At 45.4% G+C, this 19892-nt stretch overlaps 1 protein-coding gene across 1 annotated transcript in view; it reads right to left on the bottom strand.

Annotated features, from left to right (window-relative positions):
• LOC122147799 (limbic system-associated membrane protein-like) overlaps nucleotides 1–19892 on the bottom strand; it is a 39847-nt gene that overhangs the window by 18971 nt on the left and 984 nt on the right. Inside the window, exons 2-3 of the mRNA XM_042771718.1 lie at nucleotides 4912–5033; nucleotides 3248–3476 (exon numbers count right to left, since the gene is read on the bottom strand). Of these exons, the coding sequence (XP_042627652.1) occupies nucleotides 3248–3476; nucleotides 4912–5033 (351 nt within the window). The remainder of the gene's footprint in view (nucleotides 1–3247; nucleotides 3477–4911; nucleotides 5034–19892) is intronic.

The raw sequence follows: 19892 nt of genomic DNA, 5'->3' as shown, positions 1-19892 counted from the left end.
AAACACTTCTGTTCCAGAGCATCGCTGACTGCATGTGTGTTACACTACACAAACCCCTCCATCACCAGCTGAATTCACAGCTCAGTGTCCTGAAGAACAGATGAGTGTGTTTGTGTTCACCATCTCAAACCAATCAACACAATCTGCCCAGCGCAGTCTGTTCTCTGATGATCCTTCACTGAACATCCTGCAGGGATTTCATCAATAACCCTGAAGCTGAAACGCGTCTGAAGCATGTGCTGGCTGCGCTGATGTCCACCAGAGTTTTGCTCTGTTTGAGCACTTTCTGCCCAGCAGACACTCAATTATTAACACATATATAGGCGGACGGACGGATGACATGACGGAGCCTGATCAAGAACCTGCTGCTGAAACGCAAGCAAAACACATAAAAATATTAAAAATTCTATATTTGGTCATTTAAATAAAATACTGTATAAATATAAAATGAAGCAAAAATGAAAATCGTTGCCTTCAGCAAGGTTATTTATCTCTTTCCATTGTACGAAGGATTTGTTTTTCGGGATCTCAGGAACAAACACCTCCAACTGCCCACAGTGAAAGTCTCACAGATAAACACCACTGGTTTATCTAGTCAAAGGTGAACCCATGTTTTAACTTGTTCAGTTTACATCATTAACTCGAACTGGTCAAACATGAACCTCCTCTTCTGTTTCTGCTGAGGTGAACTCCTTCGACTCAAACACCCTACAGACACAGAGAGAAGGTCGAAGATATCGATTACCCATCAGGCATTTCTGCGGTTCGTCCAGCGCTCTTGAGGAACTGGACTCCAGCGCTCCTCTTTTGTTTTTCGCAGTGATTACGGTTCGACTGGTTGACGAGTGTCTGAGTGTCGGAGTGTGTGTTTGTCCGTGTCGGAGTGTGTGTTTGTGGTGTCGGAGTGTGTGTTTGTGGTGTCGGAGTGTGTGTTTGTCCGTGTCGGAGTGTGTGTTTGTGAGTTGTTGGACTGACTAGACAGAAGAACCCAAACATAGAATCACATAATGAAGAGAGGTTAGCTTATACTGAACCACTGCTCACGCTCTTCACAACATTATTTTACTCTTATTATATGAACATCATCACACACCGCATAACAATCAAAACACAGCCCAGACCTTATTCAGTCTCGGCGGAGCACAGAGCGAATGCCTTCCTTTCTGGTCGGAACTGCAAACACGAGAACAAAACCTGACAGAGTTTGATCGATTCTGAAGATGAACGAAGTTTGGCTGTAATTTTTTTGCTCATGATTCGTCTATTTGGAGTTTTGGGCTGCGCAGCAGAGCTGCTCGTATTAATCTAGGGAAACTTGCACAGCCAAGTGGATCTTCCTAATTGTATAAAAGAGGGATGATTTTGCAAAAACAAAAACGCACCATACAATCAAAAGACTAATGACATGTTCCTTGCATATAAACAAGAACGGGTGTTTTTTTCTCCTCCTGTGAGGTGTCCGGCATTAATCTACGCCTAGCGCTTTGCCAAAAAAGCCTTCAGAAGGCATGGCCACACGGGCGACCGGCAGAGCAGAAAACCTATGGCTTCACTAGCATTAGAGTGTGAACGCATGAGATCGTCACACCAGCACTCAGTGCACAGTATGTCATATCTGAAGATATCTGAGCAGAAGTCAGTATCTCATGCATGTGTTATGAGAAATGCAGCAAAACAACACTCTCACCCTCTTTAAAAACACACACTTTAAAGCACATGTAAACGACTCGTCTGAACAGCAGCGGACAGTTAATTTCTGTCCAAACTCTAGGACAACACCTGTCTCATCGGCAGAGACAGAGATACGAGTGTGAAATGACTGCTGGGTAATTAAGGAACAGCCAAACAAACACTGACAAATGGTAACAGGTCTGGATTAAATAACAGCTTAGTGCCGTAACATTTGTGCTAAAATCAACACGCGCGCCATCTAGTGCTCAACAATCACTACGAGCATATGATATGATCATATTAGAAATCATGAAATTATTACCAATGTCTCTGCCATCACAGAGATCATTAATATCACACTAGAGTTTATTATTGGCATGTGGTTTAAAACAGAATGATTCATTGAAACTTTTTATTGTTTTACTCACACACTGCCCCCCCCCCTCTGAACTGTTTTTCGTGTCTTTATTGTGCTTTCAAATACACTTTTGTTTAACCCAACCAGTCAATATGTCCTAAAGTGAACTATTTTAAGCATAAGCCACCTGTGATAGTCGCCCACTGGTCATCAATCCTAAAATATCGTTTTTCATTTTAATTTCGCATCTTGCATTATCTCACATTGGTAATGAGCCTCCACAAGCTTTCATGGTTGCGGTTGACAGATGTTACGGGTTTTAAAATCCTCCAATCAGGGGGGTTGATGGTCTTTTTAAATCCAATACATTTTCTCCCCAGTTTTTCCCTTAAACAATCTCAAACCTGCCCAACCATTTGCCACATGATCTCTCTACATTACCTAAACACACGCTTGATGAGCTGAAAATAGCAGCAAACATTAAGTTTTAGTGATCTCATTGAGATCTTCGCTAAATCAAAACCAGTCTGTTCTCTTTCATGTGGTTGTTCGAGATAAACCAGTGAGCAAACCATATGAGTCCCGATTTTCCTCGTTGATTTGTGCTTATGGCAGAGTGCAATAATGCTGATAAATGTCAAAAATTTAAAAACCGGTTGCGAGAATATGAAGATGTGTGTCATTCTACTGTATTTCTTTACTTGAATGCTGGCTGTTAAATAAACATGCTGTAGCTGAAAAATGAAAGCCGGTTAATTTCATCCATATTCATCCGCTCTTAATTGCATTGGGTCCTATTGGTTGCATCTTTTTTCTACTTATTTAAATAACTAGAGATAAAATAAGTGGATAATAATTTTTGGTGATATGAACCCCGGGCCCGTTACTTTGACGCTGAATGGTTCTTCATTCATTTTTATGTTGTATTGGTGTCACTCTCAAGGAGTCTCTAAAACCAAGTGAAAAAGATATCGTGATTCTCTGCCTGAAAAAAAATCTGATATGTTTTTTGCCAAATTCGCCCACCCGTGCCTTCCAGCTAATCATCAGATGTCTGATCTGAAGCGCGAGCGGCTAGAGAAGAGCGTTCCTCTCATCTGATGGAGTGAGTGGGAGGTTTCTTCCTTTCTCTGCGGAGGATGAGAGAGATGATGAGCTGTCCATTTGGTCTGACGGCCTGTCCAATCACCAGCTCACCCTTGAACGATGAGGATAGACCTGTGACGTCTTGGGCTGCTGTTTGGTCCTGGATGGAGCAGGTATACGGCCCCTCGTCGACACATCCACCTTCTGTATCCGCAACTTGTAACTCCAGCTGAACCCTGAGTCACCACCCCCTCCACCCGGCGGGTCCAGAAGACCCACTTTATCCCTCACCCGCGAAGATGATGTTCGGAGCGTTTTCAACCAGGCCACCTTTCGACAACCTTTAGCATCCACATAACACCTGACAGAGAGACAGACAGCTTGGGGTTATTATCACACATATGACAGACAGGTCCAGAATATCACTCATGCCATCCTTTAAACCAGATCTGAGCCCGTCATAAGTGTGAGTGACAAACAACCTTCGACGGCACTTAAAAAAACCTGCCTGCGATGAACCAAAAAAGAAGAAGCAATTTTCACTCAGAATGGCTATAAATTCCACAATAAATGTCAAGTAACAAACCTGAGTTAAAGGAATGGTTCCGTCAAAAATGGAAACGTGCTGAAAAATTCTCTCCTGATTCAGAACAGAACACTTTTTCACACTGGAGAGGAAGTGTTATTATGGATGGATTATTTGGGTTAAAAACATCTTAATGCCTGGATGTGTTTTCAGCTTTTGTCTTCTCCAGATTGTTCACTGATGGACTGGAGTGCTGTGGATTACTTGTGGATTATTGTGATGGTTTTTATCAGCTGTTGTGGGAACTCTCACACACCGCTCTGAACGGCACCCATTCACTGCAGGAGCATCCCATTGCTGGAGACACTGATGCAGTGCTACATCTTCTACAACCTTATGAAGAAACAAACTCATCCGAATCTCAGATGATCCGAACCCTAATCTTCATCAAAATTACATTGTTGGCTCAACTGTTCCTGTAAATGAAAAAAAAAAAATGAAATAGGTTTTTTCTTGTAAAACAAACTTAAACAATTTTATTTTTTGTATGTGTATTCACGGAAATCTTCAGAAATGGATGAGTAATTGAGTTTTTAATGATGAGTCTCGCATCAGTGTTATCAGTGTGGGACGTAGGTGTCCTTTGATTGTGGACGAGAAATCCTACGGATGAAGCGTTCATTCACGTTCACTGGAGAAATCACAATAATCAAAGCCGGCGTGAGAGAGAGACAGAGAGAGAGAAGAGAGAGAGAGAGAGAGGAGAGTGGTGTGACAGGCTGGCAGTTGTGAGGACTTCCTGTCCATGATGGGCTGGGTTCTGAGCTGATCTCCACTCACTCACCACTGAGTTTTCCTCCTCCAATTAAACCGCTGAGAGACTCTGTTAACCACTGGCACCTGTCTCTCTCTCTTCTCTTCAGCAGGGACTGGTCCCTGTCTGTCTGTCCTGTCCCCCTCTGTCGGCTCTGATGGGCCACTTCAGCGCGTGTGTGGTGTGTTTGTGGTGTGGTGTGCTGGACACATGCGCTGTGGGCTCGCCTGAGGGAGCCAGTGTGTCAGACACTAATGAGACAGACAGGAGATTTGCTGAGGCAGTGAGAGACAGACAGAGCTGCAGTATGAGTTTTAATCATCTCAGGCTCGTTCTCACACACACACACACACACACACACACCACACGACACACACACACACACAGGCATGTGTCGTTCAGGATGTGTCTGCTGCTCTCCTCAGGTCTCGTGTGTCTCAGCAGACTCACACTCACAGATTGAAGCTTGTTTTTTCTCTTTTAAAGGAGACTCGCGTGAGACCGGGCAAACAGCTGCGCAAGAGACGCAGCAGCAGAGACGGCTGAGATTTCGCTGCTGATCTACTGACGAACAAACCCTTCATGAAGACATATAGACACAGCATTACTTGATCGTGAACAGGTAAAATGTGTTTAAATCCACAGCTAACAACTATCTGTTCTCAGAAGGTTTTACAGGTAATGCCTTATTTCAAACCGCCATCTTATATGTCATCACACAATAAAAATGCCAATCAAGTAGTCCACAGGAGCCGTGTAATAACTAATGTGTGGCGCATCGCCCTGACCATGAAACCGCTTAAATGTATGACTCTGAAACGCTTCCTAAAGTTTTCCCGCATCGGATGCTCTGTGACCCGCAGATCTTCACATAAGTTTGTGTTTCACCGCAGCAGCATCACAGACACGACTAATCCATAATGGAGTTCCATTATCATCCACAGTGTAATGCATAATATTATCCAAAGATCCGGTTATAAAAATGTTTTTAAACTCTCTTATGATGTAATGAATCGTATGAGGAAACGGAGGTTGCTACAGCTCGTTCAGTGCTAGGCTTGACATCATACATCGTTTAGAGTTTGATCACCGACGCTTCACAGTTCACTAAGCATCGACAAACTATGATTTGAGAAAGAAATGTCACAAGTGTAGTTAATAGAATTAATTCAGCCGGGGAGATTGGTTAATACTGCCAGATACTTTAGCAACAATAAAATACCATTTAAATACAAAACCCAGAGAGATTATTTGACCATCATAAGAGATGATGATCTGTATTTGTTGAGCACTGATGGCCCTGAGAGTTCAGCAGTGACCACTTCAACTCAGCTGACAATAACATCAGCAGTTTTGGTGAAGATGAAGGACCGATGAGGTTGGATTATGATGAGTGTTAAAGTGTGCCACATATGAGGCATGTTGATGATAAAAACACCTGACCTGCATGTGGTGTTACACTACACACAACCCTCCATCACCAGCTGAATTCACAGCTCAGTGTCCTGAATGAACAGAATGAGTGTGTTTGTGTTCACCATCTCAAACCCATCAACACATCCTGCCCAACTGCGTCTGTTTCTCTGATGATCCTTCACGGAATATCCTGCAGGATTTCATCAATAACCCTGAAGCTGAAGCACGTCTGAAGCATGTGCTGACTGCTGAGGTCACAGAGGTTCCTGTCTCTTTGAGCACACTTTCTTGCCCAGCAGACATCTCATTATTAACACATATAGACGGACGGAGGGATGAACATGACAGGCTCCTGATCCAAACCTGCTGCACAAACATAACAAAAACACATAAACTATTACAAAATTCTATATTTGGTCATTTAAATAAAAATTACTGTTTCTATTTAAATATAAAATTAAAGCAAAAATGAAAAATCATTGCCTTCTAATAAAGGTTATTTATCTTTCCATTGTAAACAAAGGTTGTTTTGGCTGATCTCGGAAAAAACACCTCCAACACACAGTGAGTCTCACAGATAAACACCACTGGTTTTATCTAGTCAAAGGTGAACCCATGTTTTAACTTGTTCAGTTTTTATCATCATAACCTCGGACTGCCGGGTCAAAACATTGACCTCCTCTTCTGTTTCTGCTGAGGTCAGTGAACTCCTTCTTCGACCTCAAACACCCTACAGACACAGCGTATGAGAAGCGGTCGAAGATATCGATTACCCATCAGGCATTTCTGCGGTTCGTCCAGCGCTCTTGAGGAACTGGACTCCAGCGCTCCTCTTTTGTTTTTCGCAGTGATACTGTGTTCGACTGGTGGACGAGCGTTCCTGAGTGTCGGAGTTGATGTTGTGTTTGTCCGTGTCGGAGTGTAGGAGGTATGTGTTCCCGTGTCGGAAAGGTGTGGTTTGTCCGTGTCGGGAAGAGTGTGGTGTTTGTCCTGTCGGAGTGTGTGTGTTTGTCCGTGTCGGAGTGTGTGTGTTTCTGGTGTCAGAGTGTGGGTTTGTCCGTGTCGGAGTGTGTCCGGCGTTTGTTTGTGGTGTCGGAGTGTGTGTTTGTGGTGTCAGAGTGTGTGTGTTCGTGCGGTAGAGTGTTGGTTGTTTTTTGAGTGTGTGTTTGTTGGTGTCAGAGGTGTGTGTTTGTCCTCCGTTGTCGGAGCTGTTGTGTTTCTGGTGTCAGAGTGTGTGATTTGGTCCGTGTCGGAGTGTGTGTTTTCTGGTGTCAGAGTGTGTGTTTGTCCGTGTCGGACGGGTCCAGTGGGTGTTTCTGGTGTCATGTGTTTTTAGTGTGTGTTTGAAGGAGTCCGTGGCGTACAGTGTGTGTTTGTCCGTGTCGGAGTTTGGTGTTAGTCTGGTGGTCAGAGTGTGTCAGATGTTAATGAAGTGTGTGTTTGTCCGTGTCGGAGTGTGGGTTTGGTACGGCCGTGTCGTTGAGTGTGTGTTTGTCCCGTGGCGGAGTGTTGTGTGTTTGTCCCGTGTTTCGGAGTGTGTGTTTCTGGTGTCGGAGTGTGTGTGTTTGCTGGTGTCAGAGTGTGTGTTTGTCCGTGTCGGCAGCGCCGAAGTGGTGCTTTCTGGTGTCAGAGTTGTCGTTTTTGTGTGTGTTTTAGCGCGGGAAGTGGAAGCCAGTGTTGTGTTTGTGGTGTCAGAGGTGTGTTTTTGTCCGTATGCGGAGTGTGTGTTTTTGTCCTTGTCGGTGTTTTGTGTTTCTGGTGTCAGAGTGTGTGTTTGTTCCGTCCATCGGACGGTGTAAGTGTTTGTCCGTGTCCGGAGTGTGTGGTTTTGTTCGTTGTCGGAGTGTGTGTTTGTCCGTGTCGGAGTGTGTTGTTTGTGAGAAGTGCGTGGTCAGTCAGGAGTGAAGTGGGTGTGTTTGTGGTGTCCGGAGTGTGTGTATGCAGTCCGTGTCCGGTTAGGAGTGTGATGTTTGTCCGTGTCGGAGTGTGTGTTTTGTCCGTGTCGGAGTGTGTTGATTTGTGGTGTCGTAGTGGTGGTTTGTTCCGTTAAGTGCGGAGGGTGCTTTGTTTGTCCGTGTCGGAGTTAGTGTGTGTTTGTCCGTTGTCGAGAAGGTGTGTGTTTGTCTGTGTCGGAGTGTGTGTTTGTCCGTGTCGGAGGTGTGTGTTTTGTGGTGTCGGAGTGTTGTGTTTGTGGTTGTCGGAGTGTGTGTGTTTCTGGGTGTCGGAGTGTGTGTTTGTCCGTGTCGAGTGTGTGGTTCTGGTGTCAGAGTGTGTGTTTGTCCGTATCGGAGTGTTTGTTGTGGTGTCGGAAGACTGTGAGTGGTGTGTTTTTCTGGTGTCGGAGTGTAGGATGTGTTTGTCCGTGTCGGAAGTGTTGTGTTTTTGGTGTCGGAGTGTGTGTTTGTCCGTATCGGAGTGTGTGTTTGTTCCGTGAGTTCGGAGAGTGTGTGTTTCTGGTGTCAGAGTTGTGTGTTTGTGGTTCGGAGTGGTGTGTTTGTGCCGCTGTCAGCTGCAGTGAGGGATGCCTTCATTTCGTCCGAGGTCTCTCCACATCACTTTTTGTCTGCGCCGCAGGTGAAATGACTTAATGTGTGGCTCAGGATGCGTGTGGGAGCGGATTGGCATGCCTATAGTGAGGTGTTATCGACTCCGAATGAATGAAGACAGACGCCCTGGAGATCTGACGCACACAACCGCTGGAATTATCATGCGCACACGTCTGCTGGCCACGAAAGAGGGAGAAGATGGAACTAAAAAAAAACACCATCAGCACTGTGTGTGTGTGTGTGTGTGTGTGTGTGCTTCATTCCTCTGCGTCTCCAAATAATCCGTGTGTGTTTTTGGGTTTTTTTTTCTTCTGGATGAGAATCACAGCTGATCTGAAGCATCATCTGATTGGGCCACAGATGATCACAATGACACACTCACACCAGCAGCGTCACACTTGCTTTACACTAACAGTTATAGAAACACCAGTGTGAGTGTGTTCGTGTGTACTTGTTAAGTTGTACTTGTGAGGGCGGGCAACATTGTTCTCACTAATATAGTGAAATATTATGACAACTGACTTAAAAATATGCATAAATCAACAAATCGAGTTTTAGACTCTAAAAGATAAAGCTGCCAAAAGTTTTGTTTTTTTTTTTTTTGCCACAGATGCCAGGAAAGAAAGATCCAGGTAAGAATGTTTCTAAGAATGTTTTTTTCCTAACATTCCATTTGTTCTGAAATGTTATTTCTGAATGTTTCTCTGAATCTCAGTTCTCTAAATGTTGGTCACCCCCCCCCTTTTGATGAAAGTATAGTGACAGTTTTTGTGGCCAAGTGTGGCATCCTGTAATGTGCTCTCAGTTCACCCATCCAAGTGCACACACACACACACACACACACACATGCGCTCACTCAGTTATCTGATCACTGTAAATTAAACACTAGCTGACTGTCAGATCAGAGCATGGCAAAGCTCATGAGTCTGATTGATGACAGACAAACGGTCAGATCAGTGGTGAAGAGCCTCGTTTAGGAGAGCACACAGACGCTTCCTCGTAACCAGCGGCACTGAACGCTGCTGCTGCTGCACTGTGCATTATTCTGCACTGAATGCTCAAATCATGTTTGTTGCCATGGAAACACAGCGTTTTCAGCACTGATCCATACAGACGACCAACAATGAGGCATTTTCAGTGTGGAACAATACGAGTGTGTAAATGCTCAATCACGTCCCAGCAAGCCGCTCCTGGAAGTCTCTCGTCTCGGGGTGGGGGGGAACGTGCTTCCTTTGCGATCACCCAGCGTTCACGCGTAGAAAAAGCTGCCGAAAACGTTCGGAAGCGGAACGAATGAGCTCGAGTCGGGCCAGATGTTCTACCGCCACGACTGGAGACAAGTGTGAAGCGCACGGATCCCTTCGGAGGCCAGATGGATGTGCTGCGCTCTCCACGCCGTGAAGTGGAGCCTATTTCACAGGCCGCTGGCTGCGGCGAGGCTAATGGCGGAGCTTAGCGCTTTTCTTTCCTCAATTATGTACTTGACCAGAAACAGAAGGCCGGGCTCTGACTGACAATCGCTGCGGAGCAGAACACGCCGGAGCGGGACGCTTAATTGTGAAGAGATTACAGAGAGATAAACAAGATATAAAGCTGGGCACGGGATCAGGGTTTACGATCAGAGACACGCGCAGGATCTCACAGACAGCTGGTGGACATATTCACCAGATAAAAGCAGATTAGTGAAGATAGTGAACGACTCGCTTAAATATGACTGGAATCTCAAGGCTGTGAGTTTGTCTCATTGAGACGCAAAGCTCTTCAGATTCTAACCAGAGTCTCTGAATGCATTAACATTTGGACTCATCAGCTCATGTCAGCAAGGAACGCGGCATCACACGGCCGTTTGAGTCCTCACCTATACAGAGAACTTTCATGAAGAATACCTGCTGTGAGACTGAAGTGTCAGTGAAATATGCCTGGTATCCAGCGCTCATAAGGATGCCCATCTCTACTTCACCTGCAGCCAACGACTTCTGTCAAACTCAACATCTCATGCTTTTATTCATATCCACCTGCACACACAACAAACACTGGAGAATCTTCCAATCTGCATTTAGCCCAAATAGAAGCATGAGAGATGATCTGAGACGATCTCCGGCAGGTCCAGACTCATCTCAGACTCACACTCACACGGTCTGCAGCGTCAAAAACACCCATCAAACACCAGCGTACAAACGTACAATCTTCAATGTTTCTAAAACATTAAAGTGTCTAGTTTCTTTTGCCATGATTAGAACATTATTTAAATAGTGAGTTGAACATTTTACTAACCTTTTTTTACTCACAATATTAAATTTTTTGAATGCTTTATTTTACTATCCATACTCCAAGAACGTTAAAGCCATAGTTCACCCAAAAATGAACATGCTGTCATCGTTTACTCACCCCTCATGTCAATCCACACCTGCCATGAGTTTCTTTCTTCTGTTGAACACAAAAGTAGATATTCTGAAGAATGCGGGGAACCAAACATCTGATGGTAGCCATTGACGGCCCACAGTCATTTTTCACACTATGGAAGTCAGTGGAGACCAGAAACCAATTGATCTTATTTTTTTGTCTCAGAATAAGCAAGAACCTCATACAGTTTTAGACTGACATGAAGGTGAGTAAATAATGACAGAATTTTCATTTCTGGGTGAACCGTCCCCTTATTAGGGTTGATAATTCAGCAAATATAGCAATAACCTCATAAGAATGGTTCTGAGACTGTTGTTGATGGTCATCAGAACGTTCATCAAGTGAAATCCATCAGCATTAAAAAATATGAGAATGCATATGTTTCTCATAAAAGAATGTTCGAGGATAAATGTTATTTTAAGAATGTCTTTCATCTTAACTTTTACATAACCTTTGAGAAACCGTCAAGATGTGGGAAGGTTCCCTGTTAGCTGGAGACACAGAAGCAAAGAAAACTCATGAATCTGAGTTAATTCACTTCAAATCTGTACGTAATAAATCACTTTATATTGGGTGAATTTGTGTGTGTTTGTGTGTGTGGTGAGTGAGTGGGTGTGAGGTTGTCTGTTGTGTGTCTGTGGTGTGTGTGTGGTTGTGTGTGATGTGTGTGTGTGTGTGTGTGTTTGTGTTTGTGTGTGTCTGTGGTGTTTGTGTGGTGGTGTGTGTGTGTTGTGTGTGTGTGTGTGTTGTGTGTGTGTGTGTGTGTGTGTGTTGTGAGTGAGTTGTGTGGTGTGTGTGTCTGTGTGTGTCTGTGTGTGTGGGTGTGTGTGTGTGGTTGTTTGTGTGTGTGTGTGGGGTGTGTGTGTGTGTGTGGGTGTGTGTGTGGTGCACTGGGTTTGGGTGGTTAATGAGGTACACAAATGTGTGAATAATGATAGGTATGACACAGGCATTACACAATGTGAAGGACGGGTTTCACCTATGAGGACACTTCTTTGTGTCCCTGTTATTCAAAGGGCTTAAAAAACATATTAAATGTTTTTTTTTTTTTTAATGCTGATAGTTTACTGTGAGGGTTTAGGTGTAGGGTTGGTGTAGGGTGATAGAAAATACAGTTTGTACAGAATAAAAACCATTACGCCTATGGAGAGTCCCCGTAAACCACAAATGCCAAAGTGTGTGAGTGTGTGTGTGTGTGTGTGTGTGTGTGTGTGTGTGGTGTGTGTGTGTGCTGTGTTTTACTGCAGCCTCCTCAGAAGAGCGTGGACAGAGAGAACGTCTCTGAGTGGAAATACTTGGGATGCAACTTTTATGCAGCTTCATTTGGCAAATTCTGAATTAATGAATTCCAATCTGGCCTCCCATCTTAAGTAGTTTACACAACACGCCTTCAGATGCACGGTTAAACGCTCCAGCGAGCGGCTCCGGCCGGCCTCAGAGAGCACCCGCGGCTCCAGATGCCTGACGTTAATTAGTGGGCAAAAACGCTGAACTGGATGAAGTGAACGTTCACGTCCGTCTGCTCTTTAATCAAACTAACGGCCACTCACACCTCACAATAACTCACAATACCGCACCCATTTAATATGACATATCCTTTTCTTTTATTGACTCCTCATTAACAGAGAAAACAGCAGAAGAATCTCTGGCTTCACACCATCCGGCTATTGCGCTGAATGGACATGACAAAAGACGCTTCCCTCCATCGTCGAACCGACACACCAACACCACAAACAACACTACGCACACACACACACCACACATACACACACACACACACACACACAGACCACACACACACACACACACACACCGACACCCACACCACAACACACACAGATTACACACACACACACACATACACCACACACACAGAACAGTGAACAGTGCACAACCCCACCACACACACCACACACACACATTACACACACACAGATACACACACACACACCACAAAAACACACACACAGATACACACAAACACACACACACAGACACAAACACAAACACTCACACACACACCACACAAAATACACACAAAACAAACACCCACACACGACACACACAAAACAACCCACCACACACACACACACACAAACACACACATACACACGGTTCTCTGAGACCCAGGTGGCAACTCACTTCAAAACCTGTTGATCTTGACAAATAGGATTACTTCAGGTTTTCCTCTACAGGCAGAAAACAGAAACACAACACACACACACACACACTCAAATCCCGGTGCTGCTGCTGGGCAAACCTCGGTTCTGGCTATACAAACCTTTATTCTGTCCTGGGTAAGCCTGCCTATATCGAAATGAACAGTGTACTACAGTTAAAAAACCTCTATTTCCATTTGCACCAGAGCTCAAACAAACAACTCACACCTCACGTCACTCAAAAACCCACAGGTGTGTGTGTGATTACAAACAAAAACAAAACAAAATATTATCAGTCTTCTAAACAAAAAGGCAAACAATTCTCTCCTCTCAAAAAAAAGCAAGTTTCACAGAAACTAACCGAAAAAAACAAAACGAACACAAAAGCTGCGATCAAACAAAACACACAACCAAAAACAACAGAAACCGGAACATCCAGCAAATTCTGGACAAAAAACTTCAATCAAAACAAAACCACAATGACACACACACTCACTCACACACACACAAACACAACACACACACAACACACACACACAAACACACCAAAAAAAAGAACACACAGACACACAAACACACACACACACACACACACCACCACAAACTAAACCCAACTCAAAAACAGACCACACAACACACACAACCCACACCTCACACACACACACACACACACAACTCACACCACGTCACACACTCAACTCACACACACACAAAACACACCACACACACACACACACACACACACACTCACTCACTCACTCACAACACACACACTACACACCACACTCACTCACTCACTCACACACACAAACACACCACACAAAACACACTCACAACACACACAAAAACACACACACACACACTAAACTCAACACACACACACACAAAACACACCACAACAAAACACACACAAAAACACTCACTCACTCAACAAAAACACCGAACACAACACACCACTCAACACACTCACAACACACACACACACTCACAACACTCACACACTCACTCACTCACACACACCAACACACACACACACACAACACACACACACTCACTCAAATAACACTCACACAAACCACACACACACACACACACACACACAAACTCAATCACTCACCAAACACACTTATACACACACACACACACCCACACACACACACACACTCACTCACACCAAACACACCAACACACCCCACGCCACACACAGGAACACACACACACAAAAAACACACACAAAACACACACACAACGCCCTCACACGCACACGCACAAAACACACACACGAAAAACACACACACACACACAAGAACAACGCACACACAACACCACATTCCACACACAAAAAGACAAAAAACTACACAAACACACACACACACACACTCACAAACAAAACACACACACACACACAACAACACACACACACAACACGCCGCACACAAAAAAAACACACACACAAAACACACCCACCACACACATAAAGACAAAGAAACACACACCCACACACACAAGTCACACACACACACACAAAACACACACACAACAAACAACGAAAACAAAACAAACAGACACACCAAACACACACACGCACACAACACCCACACACACACACACAGAAAGCCCTCACACACATATCACACAACACACCTCCCAAAACCACCCACCCACACACGAAAACACCAACGACACACACACATCACTCACACAAAAACACACACACACACAACCCACACACTACACAACACCAAAAACACACCAAACCACGCACACACACACACACATCACTCACACACGACACGCTCACACACAACACTCACACCACAGCAACACAATCACGCACACACATACAACAAAAACGAAAACACACACAACACACACACACACACATCAGCACAACACACACAGACACACATACACTCGCACACACCCACAACACACACACACACACACACACTTGTATCATCATCAGCAGTTGCAGTTGATGTCAGTATTATTGGATCACAGAGTCCTCTACGTGTCAGTGTTTTATGGAGATCAGTGTTATGATCAGTGAAAGCTGGTCTGTAGATCTTCAGTTTGTTCCTTATTAATGTACAAACACACAAACTGTGGCTCTTCACTGAAACAGAAGCGAACATGAGACCGTAAAAGATCAGATTTGTACAGTACATTTACAGATGAATCCCCCCCCCCCCCCCCCCCCCCTCTGACTTTTTTCTCAGTTTGTGAGGCGTATTAGAGCATCAGTGTCAGCATTCACATTAGCACTGATGGGGATTAGTGGAAATTAGAGGTATTCTCATTAATGATGGATGAATTGTGCTGTTAGTGAGGCTGATCTGGGTTCTAAGTGGAAGGAAACCAGATCTCTGCAGCAGAGATATAAATCCTCACATAATCACATGATTGATGTCATACAAGAATAAAGACCATATTTATAAAGAAAACAAATTAACATTATTTTTGTTTTCAAAAAACAAATGCAACACCCTTCACTCTTATTTCATATGATGAAAAACCAAAACACGAAAAAATACCGTTGTCTGGTCACGTTCAGTTATGAATGACTGAAATGAATTCAGACTATTATTGTCCAACATTTGTCAAAACGTTGAGGATAGTCTGCATCACTGGATATTATTGTTTGGTCATTCCATCTTTCTATCACTAAACAATGTCACAAATATGAAATAATATAACCTCATCTCACACCTTTTCCTTGTTTAAAACATTGTGATGGAATTTGGTGTTTCTTTGAACAGTAAAGCCCCCCACGCCTACTTCAAATTGATTGGTCAATGTAATTGACACTGACGAAGGCAGACAAGCATAAAAATGTTACTTTTTTTAACACTTTTTGTCCAAATATCAACTTATTGGAAGGGACAGTTTTGGCCATTTCTGATCTGGTTCACACACCCTCGACTCTTTTGAGCTCTCACTGACCACTCATTATGTGCTGTGATCCAAAGCAGTAAGAATCACAGATGCAAGAGTTGTGTGTTTTAACAACACCCTCGTCATCTTCACAGTGACCGGAGCGAGTGTTTCTTACACACCGACGAGTCAAGCGGCTAACTCACTCACAGCAGATGAATGAGTGAGAAGGTTAGTCCGCGGTTACGCAATCACCCGCGAGGGTTAATGAGTGGACACAGATGCCCCACCTGACATTTACTCAAACAGCGTGAACACCGGCAGCTCACTGGTTAACACACGCAGACCCGTCCACTCACACGTTTACGGCCGCATGCAGAGACGCTAACTGAGATCGGAGTGTTGCGATCCTGCATCCAATTACCAGGAAAAGAAATTCACTCTCCGCTTCTTTTGGTGTTTTGGGTAACTTTTCTCCTCTTCAAGAGTAACAGCAGGTGAATCTCACAGATGCTGTTTTCAGGTTTACAGCCGCAGTTCTGGTGTATAAGGTCCGCTGGGGCGTCTTGAAAAGATGCTTAACACCACCTGTTCAGAGAACCAGGATCGCTGGGGCCGCTGGAAGGGTCTTGAACAGTTAAATGGTTTCCAGAGGGAAAATTGTCCATTATAGAGATTACAAAGACGTCTCGACTGGCAACCGAGTACGAAGTGTCTGCTTTTTTCTCTTTCATTCTCACCACGAGTCCTGCTGAAACGCTTTCAGCTCTGAGACGACGAAAGGATTGCTGAGACCGTGGTTTTCAGCAGGATTGCACCGGATGTGGTTCGTGCACTGCTGGAATATGCTCATCATCATCATACACGGCCCTTGTTTTGGATACGTACCATGAACCAGACAACTTAAAGACACATTCACAGGCCTTTGAAAAGATGTGTTCGAACAATATCAACTGAATTCTTTCAGAGACCCATTTCTTTAGATGAATGACATATTTACAACCAGTATGTGGGCAGCGAATTGATTTAAGTCCTTCAACAAAGAAATTAGTAAAGATTGGGTTTTCCCTGTATGCATTACACAAAAAGACAATGGCCTAAAAAAGTCTCCAAAGCATTCTTGTGTCACTGTACTGCATTACTCCATGGGCACATTTATAGTTAGTAATTCATCCGTTTCTGTCCTAGTGAACGAGAATGACTCAATTGCCGCTCGCTCAGTCAATCAGCAGATCTGTCTCTCAGACTCAAATTAATGAAACGCTGGCACTCGTTCCAAACCACCATGCCAGCTGTCTGGCGTAAATGAACACAGATTCTAGCGAATCGATTTCCTGCGTGAGTGGCGTCTGAATCCTGGACAACAACGATCGATCTGCGGTGAGGTCACAGTGACATCAGCGCCCCGCTGGCAGAGGTTCCAAATTCTCCAGCCTGATATCAATCGGTCGACACAACAGCTTTTCCGGAGAATCAGAGAACACGCTCTCGTCTCTGGAGGGATGAGAGATAAACAGCTAAACTAACCCAACCACTCGTCTGATATCCATATGCTGTGAGACAGATGATAGAGCGGAGTAGACATAGATTACAGGAGATGGATAAAGAGAGAACCCAAAAAACACACTGCAAATAACAGAAAAGAAAGGCAAGAGAGGAGAGCAACAGCAGAGAGAAACAGCGTCAGGCAGATGAGATCATGAGGATCGAAGAACAAGACACACTCCACACAACACTCCCTCTTCAATAAAACATAAGCCTCAGACAATCACAGAGCCGCTGGCCGCCTCTCAGACGCTGCTGCCTGCTGCTAGCCACATAAAAGAGAACAGCTGATGCTCTCCAGCTCTGCCGCGTCTCGCTTCTGCTGCACTTCCAGCTGTCTCACTCCACGCTCAATCTGCTGTCCTGTATCCCTGCCTAGCTCAATCTGCTGTCTGTTCTCACTGTCCACCTCATCTGCTTGTCTGTCTCACTCCTCACGACTCTGCTGTCCTGTCTCACTCCACGCTCAATCTGCCTGTCTGTTTCACTGGGCACGCTCAATCGGCTGTCCGTGTCACTTCACTCGCCAATCTGCTGTCTGTAATCACTGCAAGCCAATCTGCTGTCTGTTCTCACTTCCACGCTCAATCCTGCTGTCTGTATCACTGTCCAAGCTCAATCCTGCTGTCTGTCCTCACTCCACGCTCAAAGCTGCTGTTCTGGATCAACTGCAAGCTCAATCTGCGTGTCTGTCCTCACTCGCATCGCTCAATCTGCGTCTGTCTCACTTCACGTGCAAGAGCTCAATCTGCTGTCTGTCTCACTCCACTCTCAATCTGGCTGTCTGTATCACACTGCAAGCTCAATCTGCTGTCCCGTCTCACTCACGCTCCAATCTGCTGTCTGTATCACTGCAAGCTCAATCTGCTGTCTGGTCGTCACTCCAGCTTCATTCTGCTGTCTGTATCACTGCAAGCTCATCTGCTGTCCGTCTCACTCCAGACTCTCAATCTGGCTGTCTGTATCACTGCAAGCTCAATCTGCTGTCTGTGCCACTTCACGCGCAATCTGCTGTCCTGTATCACGGCCACCTCAATCTGCTTGTCCGTCTCAGCTTTCCACGCTCAACTCTGCTGTCCTGTCGATCACTCCAACGCTCAATCTGCTGTCCGTCTCAACTCCAAGCTCAATCTGCTGTCTGTCTCACTCACCGCTTCAATCTGCTGTCCTGGCTCACTGCAAGCTCGCCCAAATCTGCTGTCCGTCCTCACTCCAACCTCAATCTGGCTGTGTGTATCACTGCACGCTCAATCTGCTGTCCGTCTCGACTCACACGCTCAATCGGCTGCTGTAGCCGTTCTCACTCCACGCTCTGCTGCTGTCCGTCGTCGCACCCACGCTTCAATCTGCTGTCCGGCTCCCTCCCAACGCTTCAATCTGCTGTCGTCTCACGCCACGCTCAATCTGCTGTCCGTTCCTCACTCCAGGCTCGCTCCTCTGCTGTCCGTCTCACGTGCACTCTCAATCGGCCTATCCGCTGTCCGGTAATCACTCCACGCTCAATCTGCTGTCCGTCTCACTGCAAGCTCAATCTGCTTCCGTCTCCCTCCGTCGCTACGCCAATGTCTGTCTGCCGTCTCACGCCACGCTTACTCTTCTTGCCGTACACTCCTACGCTCAATCTTTGCTGTCGTGTCTGTCACGCCACGCTCAACTCTTGCTGGCCTTTCTCACCCAGCGCAGGCTGCTGCCGCGAATCCTCCACGCGTCATCTGCTGTCGTCGCACTCCACGCTCCAATCTGTTCCGTCTCATCCATCGCCAATCTGCTGTCCGTTCTCACTCCACGCTTCAATCTGCATTCTGCGTATGTACCCTGTGCAATGCTCACTCTGCGGTCTGTCTCTACTCGCACGCTCAATCTGCGTCTGTCAGCACTCCACGCTCGAATCTGCTGTTGTATCACTGCAAGGCTCGAATGCTGCGTCTGTAATGCAACTTCACTCCACGCTCATCTGCTGTCCGTCCACTCCACGCTCATCTGCTGTCTGGTATCATGTCAAGCTCAATCTGCTGTCTGTATCACTCCAACGCTCATTCTGCTGTCCGTCTCACTTCACGCCTCAATCTGTGTCTGTATCACTGCAAGCTCAATCTGCTTCTGTCTCACTCGCAACGTCAATCTGCTGCTGTACACTCCACGCTCAATCTGCTGTCTTTTCACTGGGCAAGCTCAATTAGCGTCTGTATCACTGCAAGCTCAATTCTCGTGTCTGTCTACACTCCCACGACTCAATCTGCATGTCTGTATCACTGTGCACGCTCAATCTGCTGTACATCCTCACTCCACGCTCAAATCTGCTGTCTGTATCAACTCCACGCTCAATCTGCGTGTCCAATCACTCCAGCTCAATCTGCGTCTGTCTCACTTCACGTGCGTGAGCTCATCTGCTGTCTGTCTCCTCCACCTCAATCGCTGTCTGTAGCACTGAAGCTCAACTGCTGTCCCGTCTCACTCCCGCTCAATCTGCTGTCTGTCTCACTCCACGCTCAAT

The sequence above is a fragment of the Cyprinus carpio genome, chromosome A15 (genome assembly GCF_018340385.1).
Source record: "Cyprinus carpio isolate SPL01 chromosome A15, ASM1834038v1, whole genome shotgun sequence".
Lineage (NCBI taxonomy): Eukaryota > Metazoa > Chordata > Actinopteri > Cypriniformes > Cyprinidae > Cyprinus > Cyprinus carpio.
This window is presented reverse-complemented; position numbering and strand designations above follow the sequence as displayed.